The sequence below is a fragment of the Myotis nattereri genome (genome assembly GCF_964212035.1).
Source record: "Myotis nattereri genome assembly, chromosome: 11".
In the NCBI taxonomy this organism is placed as follows: Eukaryota; Metazoa; Chordata; class Mammalia; order Chiroptera; family Vespertilionidae; genus Myotis; species Myotis nattereri.
Window position 1 is genome coordinate 59,887,531 of NC_138086.1, and position 24,348 is coordinate 59,911,878.

The following is a 24,348-nucleotide window of genomic DNA, read 5'->3' on the forward strand; positions in this document are numbered from 1 at the left end:
CTCACATTCAGATGCTCAAATGGTACTTCTTAAGGGAAGTTGTTTTTGACCAACTGCCTAAAATGGCATACCGCTAACATTCTTCTTATCCTTTTTCCTTTTTTTCACAGTTGTGATATATATATAACATTAAATTGTATATTAATTTTTTTTCCTGATGCTTCTTAGAATATGAGCTCCAGGAAGGCAAGAACTTCATTTCGTTCACTGGTAAAACCTGGGCATGTACAACGTGTCTGACACAGCATAGGTGCCTGATGAATATTTGTTAAAATGAGTTACTAAACCATTCTACACGTTCTGCTTTGTGCATCTATACCTTTAGTTATATTATTAAATTTTATACTATACATTCTTTTTGTGCAATCTATCATGAACTTCTTTACATTACTTTCACGGTTATTCTGTTATTCTGGCTATGTCACAGTTGATAATCATCTTTCACTCAATTAGGCATTTTGGCTGCAGGTAAAAGATTTAGTCCTAGGTGTGGAACAAGTCCAAGGCCTGTCCTCTTCCTATTATGTTTTGCTAGATGACCATCCTCAAACCTGGTTTAATGTCGTGAGCAGCGGGCCAGGCGCATGTTGCATAGTCGGGGAGAGACTGGGAACACATCGTACAATGGCTAATCCATAATTGGGTTAGAGAACTGGGAGGGGACTGGTCAGTGGTCAGACTTGTGCTTAATCAGATCAAGTTTCTCAACTTACAGTTTTTGATTTAAAATGAATCAGTAATATTTGTGTGTATTAAAATAAGGAAGTTAAGCCATAAAGATTTTTTTAAAAAATTAGAGTGTTTTAGATTTTACCAATGCCAGCATCTCTTAAACATTTTTTTCAGGGTGATTTTAGGACCTCCATTGAGGCCTTACTAGGTCAAGTGTAACTTCACATTGCTTCTGAGTGTCGATTAGCAGCATCACTCATGGGAATAAACCATTATTTTTCATTTAACTTTCTTGGGTGCTTACACTGTCACCCATTCACACTATCTTTAGTATCTACCAATTTTTTAGGCAAAGAAATAAACCATGGTTGTGAGGAGTCTTTTTAGGTCAAGGGGGTGGTTGTGCTATGGTAGATAGTATATCAGGGCTTGAGGAAATGAAGCATTTTTAAAAAATATATTTTTATTGATTTCAGAGAGGAAGGAAGAGGGAAAGAGAGAGAGAAACATCCATGATGAGAGAGAATCATGGATTGGCTGCCTCCTGCAAGTCTCCCAACTGGGGATTGAGCCCACAACCCGGGCATGTGCCAGAATGGAACCTGGGATCTTTCAGTTCATAGACCGATGCTCTATCCACTGAGCCAAACCAGCTAGGGCAGGAAATGAAGCATTTTGAACCACCAGTGCTTAGGAATTTACACATAACATTAGGTTATGCTTAATTTTGCTATAAATGTGTTTGTTTTGTTTACTTGTTTGTTTCTCATCTTCATGAATTTAAAATGGAGGGGAAAAGTACCTTTACTCTTTTCTTCAAATTTGAACTGGGAGTCTGAAAGCCTTGAGTGATGGCTGAAGCCAGAGGGCCCCAATAGGGGACCTCGGCCAGGTCAGGAAGGCCTCTGCTCTGCCTCCTGGAGCAGGGGCTATGTCTTGCATATTAAATTAAAACTTGTCAAAACGGGAAAGTATTCCAGGAGGAAGGATTTAGAGCAGGAAGGTTTTGGAGAATTGGTTTTTAATAATGTCTCCCATGTAATGGGATTGTTATAATAACAGTTATTGAGCATCTGCTCAGGCTCTGTCCTGTGCCGTGCTCCTCAATATCTCATTTAATCTTCAAGACTTTGTGAGGTAGGGTCTGTTAGTGAGGGAGTGTGGTACAGAGAAGCTGGAAACGGGGGCTAGAGTCACACCTTATAGACTGCATAGCAGAGATTCACACCCAGAAGGGTCTGTCGCGAGTCCATGCTCTTGACTACCAGATCTCACTAGCAGTTCTGCTGATCTTGGCATAAGTAATCGCAAGCATCCTCTTTACTCCCATCATCTAGTTCAGTGGTCGGCAAACTCATTAGTCAACAGAGCCAGATATCAACAGTACGACGATTGAAATTTCTTTTGAGAGCCAAATTTTTTGAACTTAAACTATATAGGTAGGTACATTGTTATTAACTTAATTAGGGTACTCCTGAGGCTTAGGAAGAGCCACACTCAAAGGGCCAAAGAGCCACATGTGGCTCATGAGACGCAGTTTGCCGACCACTGATCTAGTCCCTAGGGCCTAGCAGCTCCTCTGACCCAAGAGAGAAATGCTTCTCCGTCCACTCCTCACTTTGTCCTCAATGGGTCAGCAGTGTGCAGAGTCTGCAAAGACGTCACACTTTAGGCACTTGGCTCTCAGACATTGGGGGTAGCCCACTCACTCAGGCTGATGGCCACGGGTGGCTGGGGTTGGGGGTGATGGGACATGAGTCGGTTCCTGCGGAGGTAGGTAGAAGCACCGGGGTATGGTGTTTGGGAGCTTATGGATGAACCTGCCACATAGTGTCTCTCACATTTGACCGTGGAATAAAGGGAAGGTGGGGACAAACGAGTGCATGTTCTGCAGGGTAAACAGAGTCTTCTCAGTCTGCCCTCAAGGCCATTTTTTGTACCCATCATGGGATTCAGGGTACTTTCAACCCACTTCCGGCAGTTCTCTGGTGCTAAAATTTTTTTTGCAAAGTTTAGGTGAGGGACTTTCTGGGACCAAAATATTTAATTTTCCACTTCCTAGAGGCTAGACAAAATGGTATGCAAGACCACACTCTTGGTCTATTGTTTTGCTCCTTTTAACCTCTTTATGTTTTACAAATGGATCCTTCAGTGATTTTTTTTTTTTTTAAAGAAGCCTGCAATTGTCTTATGACTTGGCTGTGTCTAAGATTGTCTCTCTGGGTTTTCTAAAATGCTAACTGACAGAGCCTTAAAAACCTCAAGCTATTTTTCCAAAGCTTGGCTATTGACTTGCAAGCATTTTAAATTGCAGAAGCTCTGGATCCACCTTTCTGCTTCATCTGGGATGGTTCATGCACTGGTCCTCAGCCAGGATTGACCCTCCCATGGAGAGGTGAGGTGAAAAGTGATATGGAAATCCTCATTGATTTTAGCATTGTCCATTATTACTGGCCCATATAATAAAAGGGCAGCTATTTCTTTGGTCTGCCTCTGAACTTGATTATTAAAAAACTAGAGGCCCGATGCATGAAATTCGTGCAAGGGGCTCGGCCCTCGCAGCCTTGGCTGCCCCGGCCAGCCCTCCCAGCCCCTCATAGCCTCTGCCAGCCCTCGCAAACCCTCGCAACCTTGGCTTTGTCTGGAACGTCATTCAGATGGTCATCGGAAGATTGTCCAGACGGTCGTTCTACTGTTCGGTCTAATTAGCATATTAGCTCTTTATTATATAGATAGACTAGAGGCCTGGTGCATGAAATTTGTGCACTGGGGGGGGGGGCGGGTGTCCCTCAGCCCAGCCTGCACCCTCTCCAATCTGGGCCCCCTTGGGAGATGTCCGACTGCCGGTGTAGGCCCGATCCCACAGGGCAGTTGAACATCCCTTTCACAATCCGGGACTGTTAGCTCCCAACTGCTTGCCTGCCTGCTTGCCTGATTGCCCCTAACCGCTTCTGCCTGCCAGCCTGACCAACACCTAACTGCTCCCCTGCTGGCCCAATTGCCCCCAACTGCCCTCCCCGGCAGACCTGGTCGCCCCCAACTGCCCTCCCCTGCCGGCCTGGTCACCCCTAACTGCCCTCCCCTGCAGGCCCGGTCACCCCCAACTGCCCTCCCCTGCAGGCCTGGTCACCCCCAACTGCCATCGCCTGCTGGCCTGGTCACCCCTAACTGCCCTTTCCTGCCGGCCATCTTTGACCTCATGGGGGTGGCCATCATGTGCAAGGGCGTGATGGTCAATTTGCATATTAGCTCTTTATTATATAAGACTAGGAGCCCAGTGCGCTATTCGAAATTGCACGGCGCTGCCCACTCCTTCTCCGGCCCTTGAAGCAGCCATGGCTACTGCTGATCAGGCCCTCCCCCAGCGCAGGCATGCGGAGGCTGTGCGTGCAACCTCCTCCTGTCCGGTCGACCCGTTACGGTGTCCTGGTTAATTAGCATATTTCTCTATTATATATATAGATGTAAAGAACGTAAACAGGGCTTATTGGGAACTAAGGACATTTAGCCACAAATGCCCTTCTCTTAGCTTCCAGGCAAAGGCATACTGAGAGGAGGGAAGCAGGCAGAAGTTGCAAGGGGTGGGGTGGGAGTGTTTGATGTATTAATGTAGTTTGTTCTTTTTTCTCCTCAAACAGGTTTCTGTCACCTTTTGCCTTTGAAAATGAATGGCTCCATGGCCAGTGTTGCTAAGTAGTTACAGTGTTGTCCCCCCCAAGGGTCACAGATTCAATTCTGGGGCAAGGGCATGTACCTGGATTGCAGGTTCTGTCCCTGGCCCTGGTCAGGGCATATGTGCGAGGCAACCAATCAATGTTTTTCTCTCACACTGATGTTTCTCTCTCTCTCTCACCTCCCTCCCTCCTTTCCACTCTCTAAAAATCAGTGGGGGAGAGGGGAATAAGTGGCACTTGGAATTACACTCTCCCAAAGAGAGTGGTATGAGTAGTGAGAGTTTTAAGTAAAAATCACCTTTTGCCTCTCAACATGATTTAATTCTGTTTATCTTCTTTCCTAAATATCATTTGTGAAAAACAAGATTGGATTTAAATACAGTGCAGAGTGCCCATGGTTACTAACAGAAGAAAGCCCTTTCTCTGATTAAAACAAGTGACTTTTCTGACACAGCTTCAGTTGAGGGGCTGAGAGATGGCAGAAGTGGCTGCTCTGCCTTCTGTTTCTAGAAAGATTAGCTTTTCCTGGGGCTAAAGGAAGCCAAGGCCAGTTCTGAAAGCGGGAAGTTTTCCTTGTTGTTAATTAGGACTCAGGTGACTTTACCAGTGACACGATGAGCTTGGTCCTTGCTTTTACCATTGGGAAGATTTGAGCTGTACCTTCCACTACCTTCTTCTTCCCATATCCTGGTGCCCAGGTGAGGATAGTTGGTTTCGTCACAAACCAAACGGCCAGAAGGATAGCATTATTATCCTTTGCCCCTGCAAAACCAAAATAGCTGGTATTTCTTGCTGGTGGTTAGGCAGAAAGTGTCCTAACTCTGTCACAGTGGGGTCCTTTGCCATCTTAGACTGTCCTGTTGGAATTCCAAACAGATAAAGCTGAGCCCAGAGCTGGTCACAGTATAAACCAATCCTGTTTTCTATTGCCAGGCTTTGCCCGACCTATTTTATATCATACACAATAGTACTCCCTTATTATGATTTGCCTTCCACAGTTTGTTATCCAGTCAACTTCGGTCCTTAAATATTAAATGGAAAATTCCAGAAGTAAGTAATTTAATAGACAATTCATAACTTTAAATTGTGTGCTGTTCTGAGTATGATGAAATCCCTCTCGGTCTGCTCTATCTCTTTGTCCAGGGGGTCTGTGCTGAAATCCCTGTCTGCCCCTTGGTCACTTAAGTGGTCATCTAGGTTATCAGATTGGTATCATAGTGCATGTGTTCAAATAACCCTTATTTCACTTTGCAATGGCCCAAAGCCCATAGTAGTGATGCTGGCAATTTGGATATGCCAAAGAGAAGCCGAAAAGTGCTTCCTTTAAATGAAAAGGTGAGCACAGTCAATAAGATATTTTGAGGGAGAGACAGATCACATATAATTTTTATTGCAGTATATTGTTATAATTGTCCTATTTTATGATTAGTTTTGTTGTTAATCTTTTATTGTGCCTAATTTATGAATTAAACTTTGTCATAGGTATGTTTGTATAGGAAAAAACAGTATATATCAGGTTTGGTAGTATCTGTGGTTTCAGGCATCCAGTGAGGGTCTTGGAACATATCCCCCTTGGATAAGGGAGGACTACTGTCGTCCAGATTTGTTCTCTTTCGTTTCCTTACCTGGAATGTCTTTTCCTTCCTCTCTTTAGTTTGAGTCTAATCCTTTTTTCCAATGTGCTTCTCAAGTTTTATCTGCTTAGTAGACAGTTCCAAATTTCCAATCCCAGCCTTAAGGGATTACCCTTTTCTCCGGAACTTTGTCTCACTTGTGGTCTGTATTTCTTTCTTTCATTCATTCATTCACTCATTCATTCTCTTCTCCCTGTCAGGGATGTTGTTCTCCCAGCTCTTGTCATGAGTGGCTTCTTCTCATTCTTTAATTCTCAACTGAAATGCCATTCTACAAAGAGACCTGCCCTCACTACCCATTCTAAAGTATGAGCCTTTTCTATATATTCAGAGATTGTCTGGTCTCCAGCACCTAGCCTGCTAGCTGGCACATAGTAAATAGTTATCAAATGAATTAACAAAGGAATTAATTTCTTAATGTATAATTTCAATTTCAGCTTAAGAACAAAAACATTGATAGCTCTTAGAACTGAGACATATCTAAAGACAGGAGAGATTAGATTTATGTCTGTTTCTTTAAGGCACTGAGAAATTTTCTGGACAATAACTCATTCTAGGGGATGAAATACTATGTGAAACTCCAATGTGTGTTTCAAGTATAGTAGTTTAAGATGAAAAAACAACAACACACGAACAATTCTGTGTTTTGCTCATATTCCTGTGCTGTTCCCCTAGTTTATCTTCAAATGATATTTAGTGCCCATTGGAATATGTTGTGATAGATGGATGTAATTTAAATAGGAAGATACTAAACATTTTACCCTACTTATTTTAATGTAAAAAGTTATTATGTATTTTAATATAGAAAACCAGGGGCCCAGTGCACGAATTTGTGCACCTTGAAAAGAACTGTGGGCTGTGAGGCTGCAGTGGGCACAGGGGCAGGTCTCAGCCAGCCCCTCCTGCTGCAGCCCCCCAGTCCCTTGTCTGCTGGCAGCCCCGCTTCCACCTGCTGATGGTGCTGGCCCCAATCACTCCATGCCGTCACCAGGTGTGAGCACTGGGCAGGACCATGGTGTGCAGGAGCAAAGACTTTTCAGTAACCACCAGAGGCTTGCTCTGGTGACAGTGACCGGTGCCCCGCCTTAGTCTGGCGCCCCCACTCCGCTCACCTGCTCTACCATTCTGCCACGGCCGACATCCGCCATGTTCCATGCGTGCCCCCTGGTGGTCAGTGCATGTCATAGCGTTTTGTATATATAGATATGTATTATTTTAAAGTTGTTTTAAAATACTCTAGATTTTTAAAGTTGAAGCTAAGAAAATTTCAATAATATTTTTATTGCTGAGTAGTATCTTATTATCCTATATAATAAAAGGGTAATATGCAAATTGACCCTAACATTAGAATGACCAGAATGACCACTGGATCAGTCACTATGAGGCACATTTATCACCTCTCCATCCCTTTCCCCAGCTGGCAGGCTCCGATTGCTTGATGTCTAATGGGGAACTGGGGCTGGATGGCGGGGGACGCGGGCAGCGCCAGACCAAGGCCCCTGACTCACCGGTCACCCCCCACACAGAGGGTGACCTGCGGTGGGGGTGGGGCCTGCGAGTGGGCAGGAACAGCCAACCTCTTGGTACCTTCCCCTGGCCATCAGGCACCCATCACCCGATGGTGAACGGGGAACTGGGGGTGGGTGGCAGCAGGGGGCAGGGCCGGCTATGGGAAGCCAGGGAAGATGGTCCTGATCGCAGGCCAGGTCTAGGGACCATAGCCATGCACGAATTTCGTGCACTGGGCCTCTAGTATGAATATAAAACAGTTCGTATATCTATTTTCCTATTGAACATCTGGCCTGTTTCTAGTTTGTGGCTGTAATGAATAAAGCTGTTATGAATATTCTCATAGAAGTCTTTTGTAAATTTAAGATTTCATTTCTTTGGGATAGATAGCTAGGAGTGAGATTACTATTCCATATGGTAAGTATATTAAGGAATACACTTTTTGTGCCATTTCACATTCAACTGGTAACAGAGTTTTGATTGGATGTCTCCATGTTCCCTCATGTTTAGGACAGGTAACAAGCAATGAAGGGTCATAATACTTTATTCCTTTGAAATAGCCACCCCATTCTGCTCATAGAACATTTTGAGGACCTGGGTAAATTTAACTATAGAAAGGGTATGAGATGAAATTAAGGAGCTATTTTTATTTTATTGGAGTAATAATACCATTTATTTAGATAGAAGAATGTCCTTATTTATTTATTTTTTTAGAGTATTTTGGCTTTAAGTGTCATAATGTGTGATACTTTGAAACAGATCAACCACAATAAAAAACAATGTAGATTGATAAACCAAGGCCACTAGAAAGGAAGAGGGCATGCATCTACACCATTTGTCTGCATGAGAGTTTTACTTTGAGACCTGAATTATTCAGGAGAGTAACTTTAAAATATTGTTGTTCAATGAATTATTTTTCTTATTTGCAGATACTCCCTCCCAGGTAATTTATAGAGAGAAGTCAAGCTGATCTTAAGGGAGCATCAGAGTTTAATGACTCTTGAGGAGTGATGGATTTCCTACCCCCTTTTCAAGTTATTTACCCAAATTATGGCCAAATTACCAATCACATGGTAATTCAACTTTAAAAAGGATTTTGTGTTGAATATTTCTAAAGGTTTAAAAAAAGTTTAAATTGTTTTTACTTTTTCTCCTGCTTAAACCAGCAATTCGCTTTCTTCAAATATGTAGATTTACACCCAAACTGGAAGGAGACACCAGGACTATTGCTTTTACATCACTGTTTTTCTAAAAAAAAAAAAAAATTATTGATTTTAGAGAGGAAGGGAGAGATAGAGAGATAGAAACATCAATGATGAGAGAGAATCATGGATGGGCTGCCTCCTGCACGCCTCCTACTGGGCATGGAGCCTGCAACCTGGACATGTGCTCTGACCTCGACCACCTGGTACCTAGGTCAATGCGCAACCATTGAACCACACTGGCCAGGTTCCATCACTGTTTTTTTAAATTCCCATTTGGAAAACAGGCATGGAGATTATGGGCAGGCAAGCCATATCCAGACCCTTCTCAACACTGGTGAAGAGCGCGGTACAAAGAAATAAGCAATGTTCTGTGCGTCCATTACATATGCAAGGAATTGCACTCCCTTGTCCATGTCACTGGACTAGGAGACCTGCCAGACGAGGGAAAGAGATCTGCAAGGTGTGCGGAGGGCGGAGGGCGGTGACTAGCATCCCAGCTAGGGCGGGGCTGTGCTTGCGGACCGCGGGTTTCTGGCGTCCGCGCGGGCCGCCGGGTGGGAGCGCGCGCCCTGCGGCGTCACCGCGGTCTTCAGGGCGGACCAATCAGGAGGCGGCCGGGCGGGGGCGCGGCCGGGCGGGGCGGGGCCGGCTCCGGCTGCTCCGAGGTCCTCTCGCGCGCGCAGCTGGGTTGGAGCGCGCGGCGTCCGAGCCGTTCGGTTCCCCGCGGGCCATGGAGCGGCTGACGTTGCCTCCGGGCGGCGCGGCGGCCGTGGACGACTACCTGGAGTACCGGAGGTGAGGCGGGCCCTCCGCGGGGCGAGGCGCTCGCCAGCCTGAGTGCGGGATCCGTTCCCGGGCGGGCTGTTGGGGAGGCTTCCATTGATTTCGAGTTGCGTCGTTCTGTAATTAAATATCGCAACGACACGCAGTTCTGTGCTAATAAGTCTCTTCCGAGGCTGCTTACGAGGTCCCCGCTCCGACCCTTCCAGGAGGGATGATTTACGCAAAGGTCCAGTTGTTTTTCCCCCCAAAGGGCATGGAAGAATTACGCATGGAGTACTCGGGGCCGGTGAAAATGACCAGGCGTTAAGTTTGCATGTTAGTGTAGCAGGCGGGTAAGCCATGAACTTGCAAACGTGCTCCCTGTCCCGGGGTGCTGGTTTCGGGAGGACACCGGCTGCTGGGGGAGTTTCGGTGGTTCTGGAGACAGGCCTCCCCCCAAACTGGAAACGCAGCCGCCCCTGGGGCCCTGACAAAGTCTGTGCTCCCAAGGCAGGGTTTTGGCAGTTGGGAAACTGGGTGAGTGGGAATGTCACGGGCAGGAGGATGCGGGGTTGGAGGGTGGGGGGAATGTGTGTGCGTAAACGGGAAGCGGCGGAATCACAGCGAGTGGGGCCGCTCTGCTTGAAGGTGGCCGCCCCAAATCATCCAGGGGTGTTGGGGCGCACGGGTTTCCTATCTGACCGCACTCCCTCTGGCTGTCTCGTGGTACAGTGTTGGGTAACGCCTAGAAATGCCTGGTAATTCTGAGCCAGCAAAATGAGGGTGAGGAACGTGATGGACGGGCCAGACCTCATTCTGGGTTCAGGTGGGTCCAGGTAATGCCCAGAGCCCTATGCCCAGAACAGCTCCCACGCAGCCCTCCCGCCCTGGCAGAGCCAGCTCCGTTAGCTGCCAAGTCTCCAGGGCTTTTCACTGGGACCAAGTTGCTGGGCCCTGTTGTTGACTGATGACTTAGGTATTTAGATGTTTAGATATGCAGACTGTGGGCCTCCAGTTGTAGTCCCTTGCTTGGTCCAGAATATGTTAGGGCCTGGTGGAAAGTTATTTTTTTGGAAACATAAATTACCTGGAACTACCCCCTTTAAAGGTTAGAGCCTGCTATTCAAAGTGTAACAACCGTGGGCCAGCCGAGTAGGAATCCCCTGGGAGCTTGTTGGAAATGCAGACTCCAGGTCCACTGTGGACCATGAATCTGAATCTGCATTTGACGGAGTCCCTTGAGGATTGTGTAATACAAATAAAGCTTGAGCTGCCCTGGGTTAGAAGTTAAGATATAAATGCTCTCTCTTTTTTTTTTCCCCCCCAAAGAACTGAATTGATCTTTAAGTTCTTTTCCGTACCTGTTGGTATACTTCTTGGTAGCTAAAATAAAGTGAAATGGCTCAAAAAATGATCTCAGAATAAAATGTCCCTTTGCCTTTTTTACTATTGCGTATCTAAATTATTTGAGGAAGAAGGTTGTGATGGTGCCATAGCTTCTGAATTGGTTTTATTTATCTTCCTCAAGCTAAAGACTTGAAAGTATGGGGAAAGGTATGGATTGTACAACAAATTATGTAGCATTCTGCAAACAACACTTTTCATGACTTTTAAGAGGGGCATAAAGTCAAGGGGAAATTTCTTCAATTTTGAGGAAATGCTTTTAATTGTTGTTGCTTTTCCTCTGGAGAGGCCAACTCTCAGTTTCTTAAGAAATTAAGAAATATCGGTGACTTAATTTCTCCCATACAGTTTTGAGGTCTTCTGGAATTGAACAGTGATGCACCTGGTTTGAGCTTATACAGGTCCAAGGTGTTTGTGGTCTCCCAATGGACTCCTGGCCAGGGTTTGGGCTCAGGTGTGGACATTAGTCATGTTGTCTTCTTCACTGATTTTTTTTTGGTACTTTTCTTTTTTGGGGGGCGGGGGGGCGTGTTAGAATTTTTAGTTGTTTAGGCTCCAGCTTTTAATGAGAAGAATGAGCATGGTTGCTTCAGAATCAAAGGAGAAATTGAGATGAATATATGGCAGTTCTCTGGCAGTAAGCTCCCATAAGGAAAGTCAGATGTCATGAATTCATTGACTTTCTTATTTAGAACCTTTTTTTATATGGGAAGCAAAAGCTTTATCACCATTGTGTGTAATTTTGCGATTGACATAAACCTAAAGTAAAAAATCAGTGCCGTATCATTTCCTTTGACTGTACAAGTATAGTTTAATTAGTTAATTATTTTTTTGTTAATCCTCACCTAAAGATATTTTTTATATTGTTTTTTTAAAAAAAATGTATTTTATTGATTTTTTACAGAGAGGAAGGGAGAGAGATAGAGAGTTAGAAACATCGATGGGAGAGAAACATCGATCAGCCGCCTCCTGCACATCTCCTACTGGGTATGTGCCCGCAACCCAGGTACATGCCCTTGACCGGAATCGAACCTGGGACCTTTCAGTCCGCAGGCCGACACTCTATCCACTGAGCCAAACCGGTTTCGGCAATATATTGGTTTTTAGAGAGAGTGGAAGAGAAGGGTAGAGACAGAGACAGAGAGAAACATCGATGTGAGGGAGACACATCTATTGGTTGCCTCCTACACTCACCCCAGGGATGGGGCCTGCAACCCAGGTATGCACCCTTGACTGGAATCGAACCCTGGACCCTTCAGTTCCAGGGTGAACCCTCTAACCACTGGGCAAAACCGGTCAGAGCTAGTTTAATTTTAGAGTATAGTATTTATAACCTGGAAAATAAATAATCAAGGCTGAAGAGAACTATTTTGTTGTTGTAGAATTGTGGGTGAGGATGATGGAGGGAAACTTTTTACTCCTGAAGAGTATGAAGAATACAAAAGAAGAGTTTTACCTATGCGCTTACAGAATAGATTGTTCGTGAGCTGGCGATCCCCAACTGGAATGGATTGTAAACTTGTGGGCCCAGAGACACTGTGTTTTTGTACACACAGGTAAGATATTTTATCGCTAAGTTCTCTGGTGATTAGAAAATATAAAACTGTAGCAGAGCATATCTTCCTTCTATAAGTAACATTACATGTGATAATGGAGAAACATTTAAATAGGCCTTTGTGTTATACACTAGAAATTATCTAAATTTCTTTTAAATGTGATTTAAAAATTCTATTTTATCCTATTAGAAGTCAGTACAGTCCATTACCTTAAGTATCTCTTCTCTTGCCTTTGGTGGAAACGGTATTGATGCCCCCATGGCTTTGTCGGGGGCCTCTCACTTAGGCTGGGAGCACCGCTGCCTCTCCCACCTCTGGACAAGGTGGCTGCGGATGAGCCCTCAGACTGCAGACCCGCTGGAGTTGACCCACATCGACCAGCTTCTCAATCTACACAAAGAAACAGTTCTCTTCCAACTTTCTAATCTCACTTTATACTTTAAGAAACACTGTTTTGTTCCTACCTTTCTTTAAACAAACAGAAATACTGAGCTCACAGCTTTTTATTATGCTTGGTCCGTTTCCAAGCAACGCGCACGGAGCAAAGGAGATACCTGAGGGCCCGCGCCTTGAGGCGTGTTGCCTGTACCTGCGGTGTGCATTTGGCTGTTTGTCGTGTTTTCCTTTACATTTTTCTACTGTCCCAGGTCACAGTTGTGAAGCTCAAAAGGACCAAGCTGCTTCACGGAGACAAGTCACTGAACCCTGATGTGCTTTTAGGTAACAACTCGAACTTTCTGTTCCCAAGCAGCGGTGGAGGAGGACCGCCCTGTTCTGATAGCGTCTGGGCCTCTTTCAGGAGACACTCTGTATAGTTGCTATTTACAGACTCGCAGTTTGCCAGGGGTTGTTAGGCAGTTGCTAGGATGAGTAATGTTGTGTATAGATTGATTTGAAATTTAGTTAGCAACTCCCACTGAAAATGCTGTGGAGGAAAGGAAAAGGTGAGTTAGATTGATATCTTTCAGAATGGATACATTTGTGTTAGTTTTAATTTTTAGTCTTATACAGATTTAGTGCCTGTCTCTTACCTATGCAGCATGACATTAACCTTCAAAATGGACCCAACTCAACTTTAAAAAAAATACATATTTTTAATGATTTCAGAGAGAGAGAGAGAGAGAGAGAGAGAGAGAGAAACATCAGTGATGGGAGAGAATTGTTGATTGGCTGCCTTCTACACATCCCCTACTGGGGATGGATCCCACAACCCAGGCATGTGCCCTGACCGGAAATCAAACCATGACCTCCTGGTACATAGGTTGATGCTCAAGCACTGAGCCATGCGGGTAGGGCACCCAACTCAACTTTGATGGAAAAGTTCTTAAGTACCAGAACTCAGATCTCTGTCTACATAAGCCCCCCCCCCCTAATAAAATTGAAACATGTTTATTATGGAAAATGTAGAGGATTATATAGAACAGTAGAAAGAAGACTCACCACTCAAAACCAGCTGCTGTTAATATATTTTATTATATTCATATAATTAATTTACATAGTTTATTTAATTAATTATGTGTGAGTATAAATATTGAACCAGTTTTTCATGACAGAATCACAGAAATATGTTTTCACATATGTGGTAATCACAAGCAAGATTTTTAATACCTACTGGCTGTTTGAGCCGGTTCACTATGTGTTCCCCAGAGGTGTGGGTGTCTCGGGTGGACCGGGTGGAAGGGTAGGTTAGGGGAAGGGCAGACGCTAATTCTGGCTCTATCCCTTGCTTTAACCTGCTTTTATCTATTTTATATATTATGGTTCTGTAAAAGATTTTATTTGAAGAAAGAGTTTCACTAGTAAAAAATTTGATAACTATTGTTTTGTAATTTACTTAATCATGCCTTTGTTGTTAGTGGTGTTTGTGTGTGTGTGTGTATGTGTATGGTTATGTATGTATGGGTGTAGATGTATATATTTGCTATTGTAAGTACTGTTGCTAGTACTATATTTATGCACACACTCTATACGTGGAATTATATTCTTAGGGTATATTTTAAAAAAATGAACTCTCTGGGTTAAAGGATGGATCTATTTAAGTTTCTTAAAACATCAAATGGGATTGGTTCCTTTTTTGTTTGTTTTTAATCCTCACTCAAGGATATTTTTCCATTGATTTTTAGAGAGAGTGGAAGAGAGAGGGAAAGACTGAGAGAAACATCGATGTGAGAGAAACACATTGATTGGTTGCTTCCTCCACTGCACTCTGACCAGGGCCCAGGCCAGGGAGGAGCCTGCAACCGAGGTATGTGCCCTTGACCAGAATTGAACCTGGGACCTTTTGGTCCGCAGGCCAACACTCTGTCTACTGAGCCAAACCGGCTAGGGTGGACTGTTTCTTTTGTAACACTCTTGGCAGCATTGTAAATTATGTGTAGTTTAAAAAAAGCTTTGGCTCTCTTTGCTAAGTGAAAAATGGCATCTTGTTCTTTTAACTTCTATTACCTAGATTAATATTGAGAATAATAAATTTAATATCATTTTACTGAATACCACCTTATGAGAAGGAAGGGCATAGTCTATTTAAGAAAATTACTTAGTATTTTAACCTATAAAAATAAATTGAAGTAATGCACTTTAATAAAAAAGATTTTTATAAAGAATTTATTTATAAAAGTATGCGTGGCCTCCCATACTCTTCGGTTGTGCTTTCATTTAAAAAAATCTGTAGTGGTATGTACTTTAAGGGAATCACATCTACACTAATAAAAAAGAAAGATGCAAATTGACCATACCTTTGTGACACCCACCAGCCAATCAGGAGCGAGTATGCAAATTAACCCAACAAAGATGGCGGGTAAATTTGCATACACAGACATCAAGCCGCCCCAGCTGCTCTGGGCCTCTGAACAGCGTGGGAAGGCAGAAACGCCACTGTGGCCGGAGCGAAGGCGGTGCTGGTAGCCAGGGGAAGGAAGGTCCATTCTTGCACAAATCTTCATGCATCGGGCCTCTAGTAATATTTATAATATTTCTTGTATATTGCTGTGATTACTCAAAATAAAAATCTAAGAATGAAGGTTTCTCTGATCAAAGTAATATAGCTTCCAGAAATACTGCAAGTAGGGGATTTTATTTTCACCTTGCCAAAAAGAATGATGAGACGAAAATAAAATGAAAAAGAATCATTTGCATTTAACAGAATAGAAATAGTGATTTCTGACATTACCTGCACTGTGTTTTTATCCTCCCCCATTTTTTTAGGTACAAACAGCATAAAACTGACTTTGAAACGGTTCCACAGCAGCGCCCCATTAGCTTGCCTTGCCGAGTGACCGGCTGCCAGTGCAGGGCTTACCTTTATGTGCCTTTGAATGGCACGCAGCCCATTCGCTGCAGGTGCAAACACTTTGCTGATCAGCACAGTGCCACGCCTGGCTTTATGTGCAATGCCTGTGAGTGACATTATTACGAATACACCAACAGAATGTTTTTATTGAATATTTAATGTGTCTTTGTGCCAGTTTTATTGTCAGTATGAAACAACTAAAACATTTTGATGGGTAGCTACTCTAAAATTTTATTTTATTTTATTTTATTTTAAAATTGCCTCTCGCACACACCCTGACTGAGGATCGAACCCGAAACCTGGGTACATGTCCTGATTGGGAATCGGACCCACAACCTTTTTGGTGTATGGGACGATGCTCAGCTATCCGAGCCATCCGTCCAGGGCCTTCTTTCCTTTTTATGTTTAACAGGATTCTGTTGCATCCTTTCTTTGTCTATGTGTTGGCCTTCCAATACGGCTTTCATGGGGAGTTGACCCATAGAGAGGCTTTCACATTATCTCTTCACCTGGACCTGGCCACTGGTTGTCCCCACCACACCTGCTTTAACTCAGTATTTGAGGAAAGGGCCTGCATTTCCTGGCTCTCCGGTGTTCAGCCCAATTTCTTTTAGTCCTCATTGGTTTTCCCTATTTTCCCCCCTGCTAGTATCCATGACTGCTATAGAATCTTTTAGAAGTAAGAGCAGTGGCTGGGAGGGAGTTCCAGGTCTGGAGATAATAGTTACTAGGGTTAGAGGACTGCACATGAGGAATCCAGATTCAGGTGCTTAGGCCAAGCTGAGCATTTTTGGAGCAGGCAGCTCAGTCCCTACATTTAAGAACTTAACTCCCTTTACACCTTGATTCAGGTTCCAAGTGTTCAGGATTCCATAGTTGCTTCACTTGTGCTTGTGGTCAGCCTGCGTATGCCCATGACACAGTAGTGGAAACTAAGCAAGAGAGACTGGCTCAAGGAAAACCAGTGGGACGGGATGCTCCTTACGCGGCGATGGGAGGATTAACCGGCTTCAGCTCACTAGCAGAAGGCTACATGCGGCTAGATGACAGTGGAATTGGTAAGTGATGCACAAGTGTGAGCTTGTTATATTGTTTTTATGTGTGGACAATAGTGAAGCCTTACGTTTGTTTAGCACTTTATATCCTTCATGTTTTTCCCCCCCCAGAAAACATTCTCTTATTTTTATTTTTTTTAAAATGTTTAATTGCCACTACACAATAGATGGTTATTACAGAAAATTTAGAAAGCATAAGAGAAAAGATCATTCTTTTCCCCAATATTTGTACCCAAATCCCAACCCATAAACACATTGTTTGTAATAGCTGAATAATAAATAATATTTCCTTTATTTGATATGATACAGTCTATTATTTTATTGTATGCAATTTTTACCATTATAGCCATCTCATTTTGGAAACATAGGCTTATGTCTATGTGTGAATATGCACATGCATGTATAGGCGTGTAATCACAGATATAATAATGCATGCTCACAGGCATGTATGTGTATGTAGAGAACCCGCAACCTTTTGGTATGTGAGATGACGCTCCAACCAAGCCACACCGGTCAGGGCTAATTGTTATTCTTCATATTATGTTTTGATATTTGGTATGGTAAATTCCTCCCATTTGTTTCTTTATTTTTTCAAGATTGCCCTGATACATTTGTGCTTCTCTTGTAATTAGTTTTACAAGTAGCTTGTTAAATTTCATAAATGAGTCCTTTTTCAATATTTATGGATACCTGATTCTATTAGGTACATGCAATGATTATAGAATACACAGTTACCACCGGCAAAAAGTAATCAATTATAATGAGGTTGATGATGACCAGGGGTTGTTCCAACCTCTTTACATCTGTTACCTCATTTAATCCTGCCACAGTCTCTGTTAAAGGAAGGGGCAAGGGTGACCCCAGAGCGGAGCTAGAGGTCGGTCCCCTGAGCTCTCGGGGATTCAGTAGAGGAAGTGGCAGGCATCGAGGGGCCTGCACTCCTAGTGAGAGTAAGAATGAGGCTACCAGGCCCTACCAAGCTGAAAGACTGAATTGCCACTTAGGCCAGCCTCGCCGGGTGAAGTCTGTAGTGCACGCAGCAACCAGAGGGAGGCACAAGGGCCTGGCTGGACCTGAGCACCCCTTCCTGCACTCCCACCAGCCACAGGACAGAGGAGTGTGGAAGGAGGGGCAGGAATCTGAAAGACTGCTCGTTATAAGGACAGACTAACTTGTAAAACCAAATAGGACTGAAAGTGTATTTTCTGTCCCTCTACCGCAGGATGGAGATAGGGGTGTGGGGAAGGTGAGGTTTGTGAAGAAGATAGAGCACTTATGCATACATTCTCTCTGCACTTCCTTCCTCAAAAGTCAATTATTTAGCAGTTGGTCTTTGTAGGTTGTGGTTTTGGGTTGTGATGTTTCCTCATTTAATTGAAGAAGGTTTATTTTTTTTTAAATACTGTTTGTAGTTGTTTTTTGAGTGAGGGATAGAGTAAAAATATACTTATTCTTCTTAGAGTTTTTTAAATTGCAAATCTTGCTTTTGATAGTGTTTTATAACTATGTTAACATTTTGCACTCTTTGCTGACATTCAGTCACATTTGTGCATATCTATATTTTTTTTCTGTGAAAAGGTCTCTGAGAAATAAAAAAATACTTTTACCCTTCTTCCCTTACTTTATATGGATGGTAAAAATCTAAAACAAAAATTTCCTTTTTATAGAATAGATTAAAAAAAATATATTTTTATTGATTTCAGAGAGGAAGGGAGAGGGAGAGAGAGATAGAAACAACAATGATGAGGGAGAATCATTGATCAGCTGCCTCCTGCATGCCCCAAACTGGGGATTGAACCTGCAACCTGGGCATGTGCCCTGACTGGGAATTGAACCGTGACCTCCTGGTTCATAGGTTGCTATTCAACCACTGAGCCATGCCAGCCAGGCCAGACTGGATTTTTCTAATGATTCTGATAGGTTCTAATTTATTTTACATTTGAAATAACTTCTTTGAATCATAACAAATAGAGGTTTAGTTTTCATTTTTCATGTACTTTGTTATCAGGTGCACCTTCAGCTGAATTTTTAGACTCTCCAGGTACGGCCATGGACCATCCATTTCTAAAGGCATTTCAAGCATCATCTACTTCTCCAGAAACACTAACAGATGGTAATGAAATTAAATTGAGAAATATGTTTGGATGTAGAAAATAAGAATTCAGATAGAATCATTGTTAAGCTCTCTTTGCCCCCAGTATCCACAATTTGATTATCATTTTATTTTATAATAGCCAGGCAATGAGAAAAAGCAAGAAACTTTATTTTTCATTGAGGAAAATTGCTAAATCTGAGAATTAGGAGGATTCTGATAATACAATAATTTGAAGTTTTAAAACCTTATTCCGGTAAATTATTGCTTTGATGTCTGAGTAAGAGAGCCCTCTGATGGGCTAATTGCCTTGATCCTTTAGGTTAACAGAGTGTGGTTATACTCTGTGGTGATTATCGGGAATTACATGATTCTTGTGTTGCTGGTTGAGGGTACATTCATGTGTTTTAAAAACGAGAACAGGTGTTCAGATTGATACTCTATTTTGGATGTGAAGGGATCCAACCAAGACATTCACCTGAAATGAAGGTGAACTTTTCCATGGAACTGGGCTCTTGGTGTACCTATAAAGAAAACCAGATTTTCCTTCTGAGGCAATTAAAAGTTTCTTTCAGCACATACACTAGTGCTCTTATATGAAATAGCTAATATTGTGCTATTTAATATGAACCCATTGAATATTTGCAGAATGTTTGTCAGTGAAAGTTACTTTTGTGTTATGATGCTCTGCTTTCTAAAAAGGAATTAAGTAGTAGGAGCAATTCTGCATTTAGGCCATTTCTGGTTTGAAAAATAAAAAAATAATCAGTTGGAGGAAAGTTTTCTCTCTGTTTTTATTTCAGGAAAATTTATAATTATGGAAATATATTACTTAGAATTGTTTATTTTCTTATTAGTAGGTACAAGTAGTCAAGTTTCTTCCTTAAGGAGACCTGAGGATGATGATATGGCTTTCTTTGAAAGACGATACCAGGAAAGGGTAAGTCTGTGGAGAAATCTGCTTACGTTAAGCATTTACTTGTAACAGAGACACCATAGAACAATTAAATATTGATTGTGGATTGTCCTGAAAAATAATTTATGAAGTCTTTACTTATAGGTGGTGTTAGGCCATGGGGCTTATTTAGAACAATTCAGAGAGAAACAGGATTGATGAGTAATATGATAAGACACTGGTTAATTTATGGAGCTCATTAAGATTGACTAAATATACAAATAAAATTGTCAGTAATAACAATCTACCATCAGCAGATTTGTAAATTATATGTGTCTTGAATTCATAATATGTGGTAGTTCTTCTTCTTAGTGACTTCTAGGTATATCCATACTGAAGTTAAAAGTATTCAATAGCCTTTAAGAAACAGAACACTAATCATACATGTATTTTAACATCTTCTAGGGCTCAACAACTACAGTATTAAAGTGTTCCTAGATTTCAGTACTGACAGTGTTCATCATTCTCCACCACACTGCAAACTCCTTAGGGCCAAGTGTAGTCCGTTATTCATCAGAACTAAGTACAGCGACTTGTACATAATATGTTTTCAATAAACGTTTATGGAAAAAAATAAACATCATTGATACTCCTTTCTTATATGTCATCTGATTACACATTTGATGTGTTTCATGCGGTGTTCATATTGGAGAGTTTTGTTTTTTTGTTTATGGATGGATGAAAGGATGTTGGCCTAATGAGGTTTGGGGGGTGTTATCCAGCCATATGGCACATTCCCCGAAGTGCTTTCTTTAGGATGATTTTATAGTTGCCTTGTTGGCATTTTTAATTTCTCCATCTAGGTAATAAGTGCCATGAAAGAAAAGACACTCTTGTCACCTTTTGTCCTATCCTCCACAACTCTTAGACAAAAAGATGAAGAAAAAGAAGACTATTATATAAATTACCTTCCAAGAGAAGAGGAAGTGAGTAGGGCACAGAGATAAGCTTGTTTTCCTGCTGAAGAATTTTGAAGTAGCGGGGAGAGTCCTCGTATGATTTAAGGCAGAGCTAGAAAATGGAAGTTTCCACAGTGATGGGAATGTTCTGTATCTGTGTTGTAGCCGTGACTCTGTAAGTCTAAATTAAATAAATTAAACTGTACTTCCTCAGTCACACTAGCCACATTTCTAGCCACATGGGGCTAGTGGCTACCTTCCTGGATAGGTCTAAGGGAAAGCTCTGCTTTAAGGGAAAAAGGGGGTAGTAGGAACCCAGGAGGAAGATGACATGTTCAGAATGACAAAAGGAAAGGTGATTTTTGCAACATCGTTAGGGATAAATTTTAATCAAGTCAAGCTCTGTTCTTGGAACACACACATTAACGGCTGAATTTTAGTTTTTCCTCAAAGGCTTATGAGGGACAGGGTTCCAGAACTTCTCCCTTCCCTCCTCTCGAAGTCCAGGTAGTGTGGGCTGCCTTGAAAACATGCCAGTGGGATTTGCTTGTGGGAAGATAATAGAGGGGAGTTCTTATCTGTGAATGTTTTGGAGGATATACCTGGCCCACCCTGGATGCTTATTATATCCATCCAGACTGCTTGTTATATCTAGACCTAGAATTTATGGATTTATGAGATGTAGTTTATAATTCTCTGCCTTGTGTGATTTATGGATTTATGAGATACAGCTTATAAACTCTCCAGCCTGTCTGATTAATAGAATGTAAAAACGGAGAAGCTCAGACTTAAACAACTTCTGAGCTGACATGTGCTGTACTCATTGTTAGTACTTTTCTGTTATTCCAAAAAACCAAGACATGCATCATTGAGGGAAAAGGGGGGATTAGGAAACGGAATCTGATGGGTTCAGAGCACTTACAAAGTAATGCTGTGCTTGTACAGACCTAGCTGGGAGGGAGCTATTGTGGGCTTGGTTTTCCAGCCCTCCACAATAAACTGAGTATCGCAATAAAGTGAGCAGTAATCTTTTTGCTGGTGGAGGTCTTGCCTTCATTTTGTTAAAAAAAAAAGCAACGTCTGTGAAGTGCAATAAAGATAAGCACAATAAAACGAGGTGTGTCTGTATTTCAATGAGCAAACACTTCCTTAACTTTTGTTTTTTTAGCATCTTTCCTAATTTTTTTAAAAAAATATATTTTATTGATTTTTTACAGAGAGGAAGGGAGAGAGATAGAGAGCCAGAAACATCGATGAGAGAGAAACACCGATCAGCTGCCCCCCACACATCCCCCACTGGGGACATGCCTGCAACCAAGGCACACGCCCCCGACCGGAATCGAACCCGGGACCCTTCAGTCTGCAGGCCGACGCTCTATCCACTGAGCCAAACCGGTTTCGGCGCATCTTTCCTAATTTTTAATGTTGCTGTAAATCTAACGGCCTAAATGAGAGAGGAAAGGAGACCAGTATTGGTTGAGTGCTTATTAAGTATGTTGATCTTTATACATACGATCTTACTTACACCTTTAGAACAACCCTGAGATGTACCTATTACTATGACCTTTTTTTCACAAATGAGAAAACTATTGGTTAAATAACTTGCCTCAAATAGTTAATAAACGACAGAGGTGGGGTTTGAGTACTCTTCCCTCTGACTCCAAAGCCAACCATCTTTGCCTTAGAATAGGGTGTTCCTTTGGGGCCTTCAGCTGACCTGCTGACTGACAGTGTGCAAGAGTGATCTGAGTGCATGGTCTCTGAATGAGGTGCCCAACCAACTTAAACAGGAGCGAGCAGGAAAAATGGGGAGGAGACAGAGATGAGATTCATTCAATTTTATTATTAGGAAGTTATCACTTATAATTTGATGAGATTGGGAAGACTGGTTTCCTGATATTATATTCATGTCACCTTAGCAGTGGTTCTCAACCTTCTGGCCCTTTAAATACAGTTCCTCATGTTGTGACCCAGCCATAAAATTATTTTCGTTGCTACTTCATAACTGTAATGTTTCTACTGTTATGAATCGCAATGTAAATATCTGATATGCAGGATGGTCTTAGGCGACCCCTGTGAAAGGGTCGTTCGACCCGCCAAAGGGGTCGCGACCCACAGGTTGAGAACCTCTGCCTTAGAGCAGTGGTCGGCAAACTGCGGCTCAGGAGCCACATGTGGTCCTTTGGCCCCTTGAGCGTGGCCACGAAGTTTCAATCGCACTGTCCGCGCGCGCCCGCACGTGGTATTTTGTGGAAGAGCCACACTCAAGGGGCCGCAGTTTGCCGACCACTGCCTTGCCTTAGAGGGTAGGAGGCCCTGCCTGCAGCTGCCATGCCCCAAATTTTCTCAGCCTTCTCTTGCCCGGAGTGAGGCAGTGGTGCTGCCTCTGGGAATTGGAGTGTGTGAGCGGCAGTAAGAGGCAGGTGGGTTTTGTGTTCTCTGTTGTTGTTGTTTCCCCGTGGGAAGGGTTACATGTTTCTAAAAGGTCGGAAGGCTGCTGCTTAGGGTATGCAAGCTTCTTTGCTGCAGTTTCCGTGGAGAAGGACAACCTTTAGGAAGGGAACTGTGCGAATGTAGAAACGAGAATGATAGGAAACTACCCTTACAGCAGTCCGCATTCCAGAAATAACCCGGCTGGCTTAGGTGTGTTCTGTAACCCTGTAAGTGAATGTGTTTAGGCTGAAGGAAGGTTAGGTATTTCAGCTTTTAGGAAATAATATTGAATAGCCTTTAAAATTATATTTATTCATTTTCTCCAAAGAAGTACTCATTATACATTCTTTTTATGAAAATGCTTCTGTAAAGTTGAATTCAGACCATATTTTTAAAATGCAATTAGGTCCCTTCAACTCTCAGATTTTGGCATTGGTATTCATTAATAACTGCTATGTAACTGTGTGAAGTGGCTGTGGCAAATAAAACATGAATCCAAGTGAAGTATGCGCAACCTTTTCTTTCTTTAGAATGTTTTAAAAATTATTCTATCAACAAATATTTTACATTTACAGATAAAAATGGAAAAGGCTGCTAAGCATAAAGGAAAAGCACCAGTGCCATCAAAAACAAAACCTTCGTGAAGATTATTGGGGAAATTAAAACCATCATCCAAATGTATCTTTTTTTTTTGGTGTTTATTTAAATATAATATAGTTTATTGTCTCTCAAATTGTTTACTTCTGTTAGTATATAAAAGGCCTTTTTGGATGTTTTCTTTTTTTTTTTTTTTTTTTTTTTTTAAATATATTTTATTGATTTTTTTACAGAGAGGAAGGGAGAGAGATAGAGAGTTAGAAACATCGATGAGAGAGAAACATCGATCAGCTGCCTCCTGCACACCCCCAACTGGGGATGTGCCCGCAACCCAGGTACATGCCCTTGACCGGAATCGAACCTGGGACCCTTCAGTCTGCAGGCCGACGCTCTATCCACTGAGCCAAACCGGTTTCGGCTTGGATGTTTTCTTGATTTAAATAAGTGAAATTACCTTACCTGGTATATTACTTTTATCAAATTTTATGATTTACTATTTTATCTTACTTTTTTATCTCTCCTAACAAATGAGGCTATTTTCCTATTAGTCAAAAGAATAGTAAATATCTTTAGTCTATCATAATTTAACTTTTTCAAACTATGTATCTAAAT

General features: G+C 42.3%; 1 protein-coding gene across 1 annotated transcript; it reads left to right on the forward strand.

Annotated features, from left to right (window-relative positions):
* The first annotated feature begins 9,331 nt into the window (after nucleotides 1–9,331).
* FAM221A (family with sequence similarity 221 member A) lies at nucleotides 9,332–23,895 on the forward strand. Its single transcript, XM_081102751.1, has 7 exons — nucleotides 9,332–9,489; nucleotides 12,243–12,416; nucleotides 15,621–15,811; nucleotides 16,557–16,763; nucleotides 18,769–18,873; nucleotides 19,710–19,792; nucleotides 23,715–23,895. Exons 1-7 carry the CDS (start codon nucleotides 9,425–9,427, stop codon nucleotides 23,781–23,783), a joined length of 894 nt encoding a protein of 297 aa, XP_080958877.1. The 5' UTR covers nucleotides 9,332–9,424; the 3' UTR covers nucleotides 23,784–23,895.
* The last annotated feature ends 453 nt before the right edge of the window (nucleotides 23,896–24,348 follow it).

Coding starts and splice junctions, on each gene's coding strand:
- FAM221A (XM_081102751.1), top strand. CDS start 9,425: ATGGAGCGGCTGACGTTGCCTCCGGGCGGCGCGGCGGCCGTGGACGAC. Junction 12,417..15,620: donor CTGTGTTTTTGTACACACAG/GTAAGATATTTT, acceptor CCATTTTTTTAG/GTACAAACAGCATAAAACTG. Junction 19,793..23,714: donor AAAGACGATACCAGGAAAGG/GTAAGTCTGTGG, acceptor TTACATTTACAG/ATAAAAATGGAAAAGGCTGC.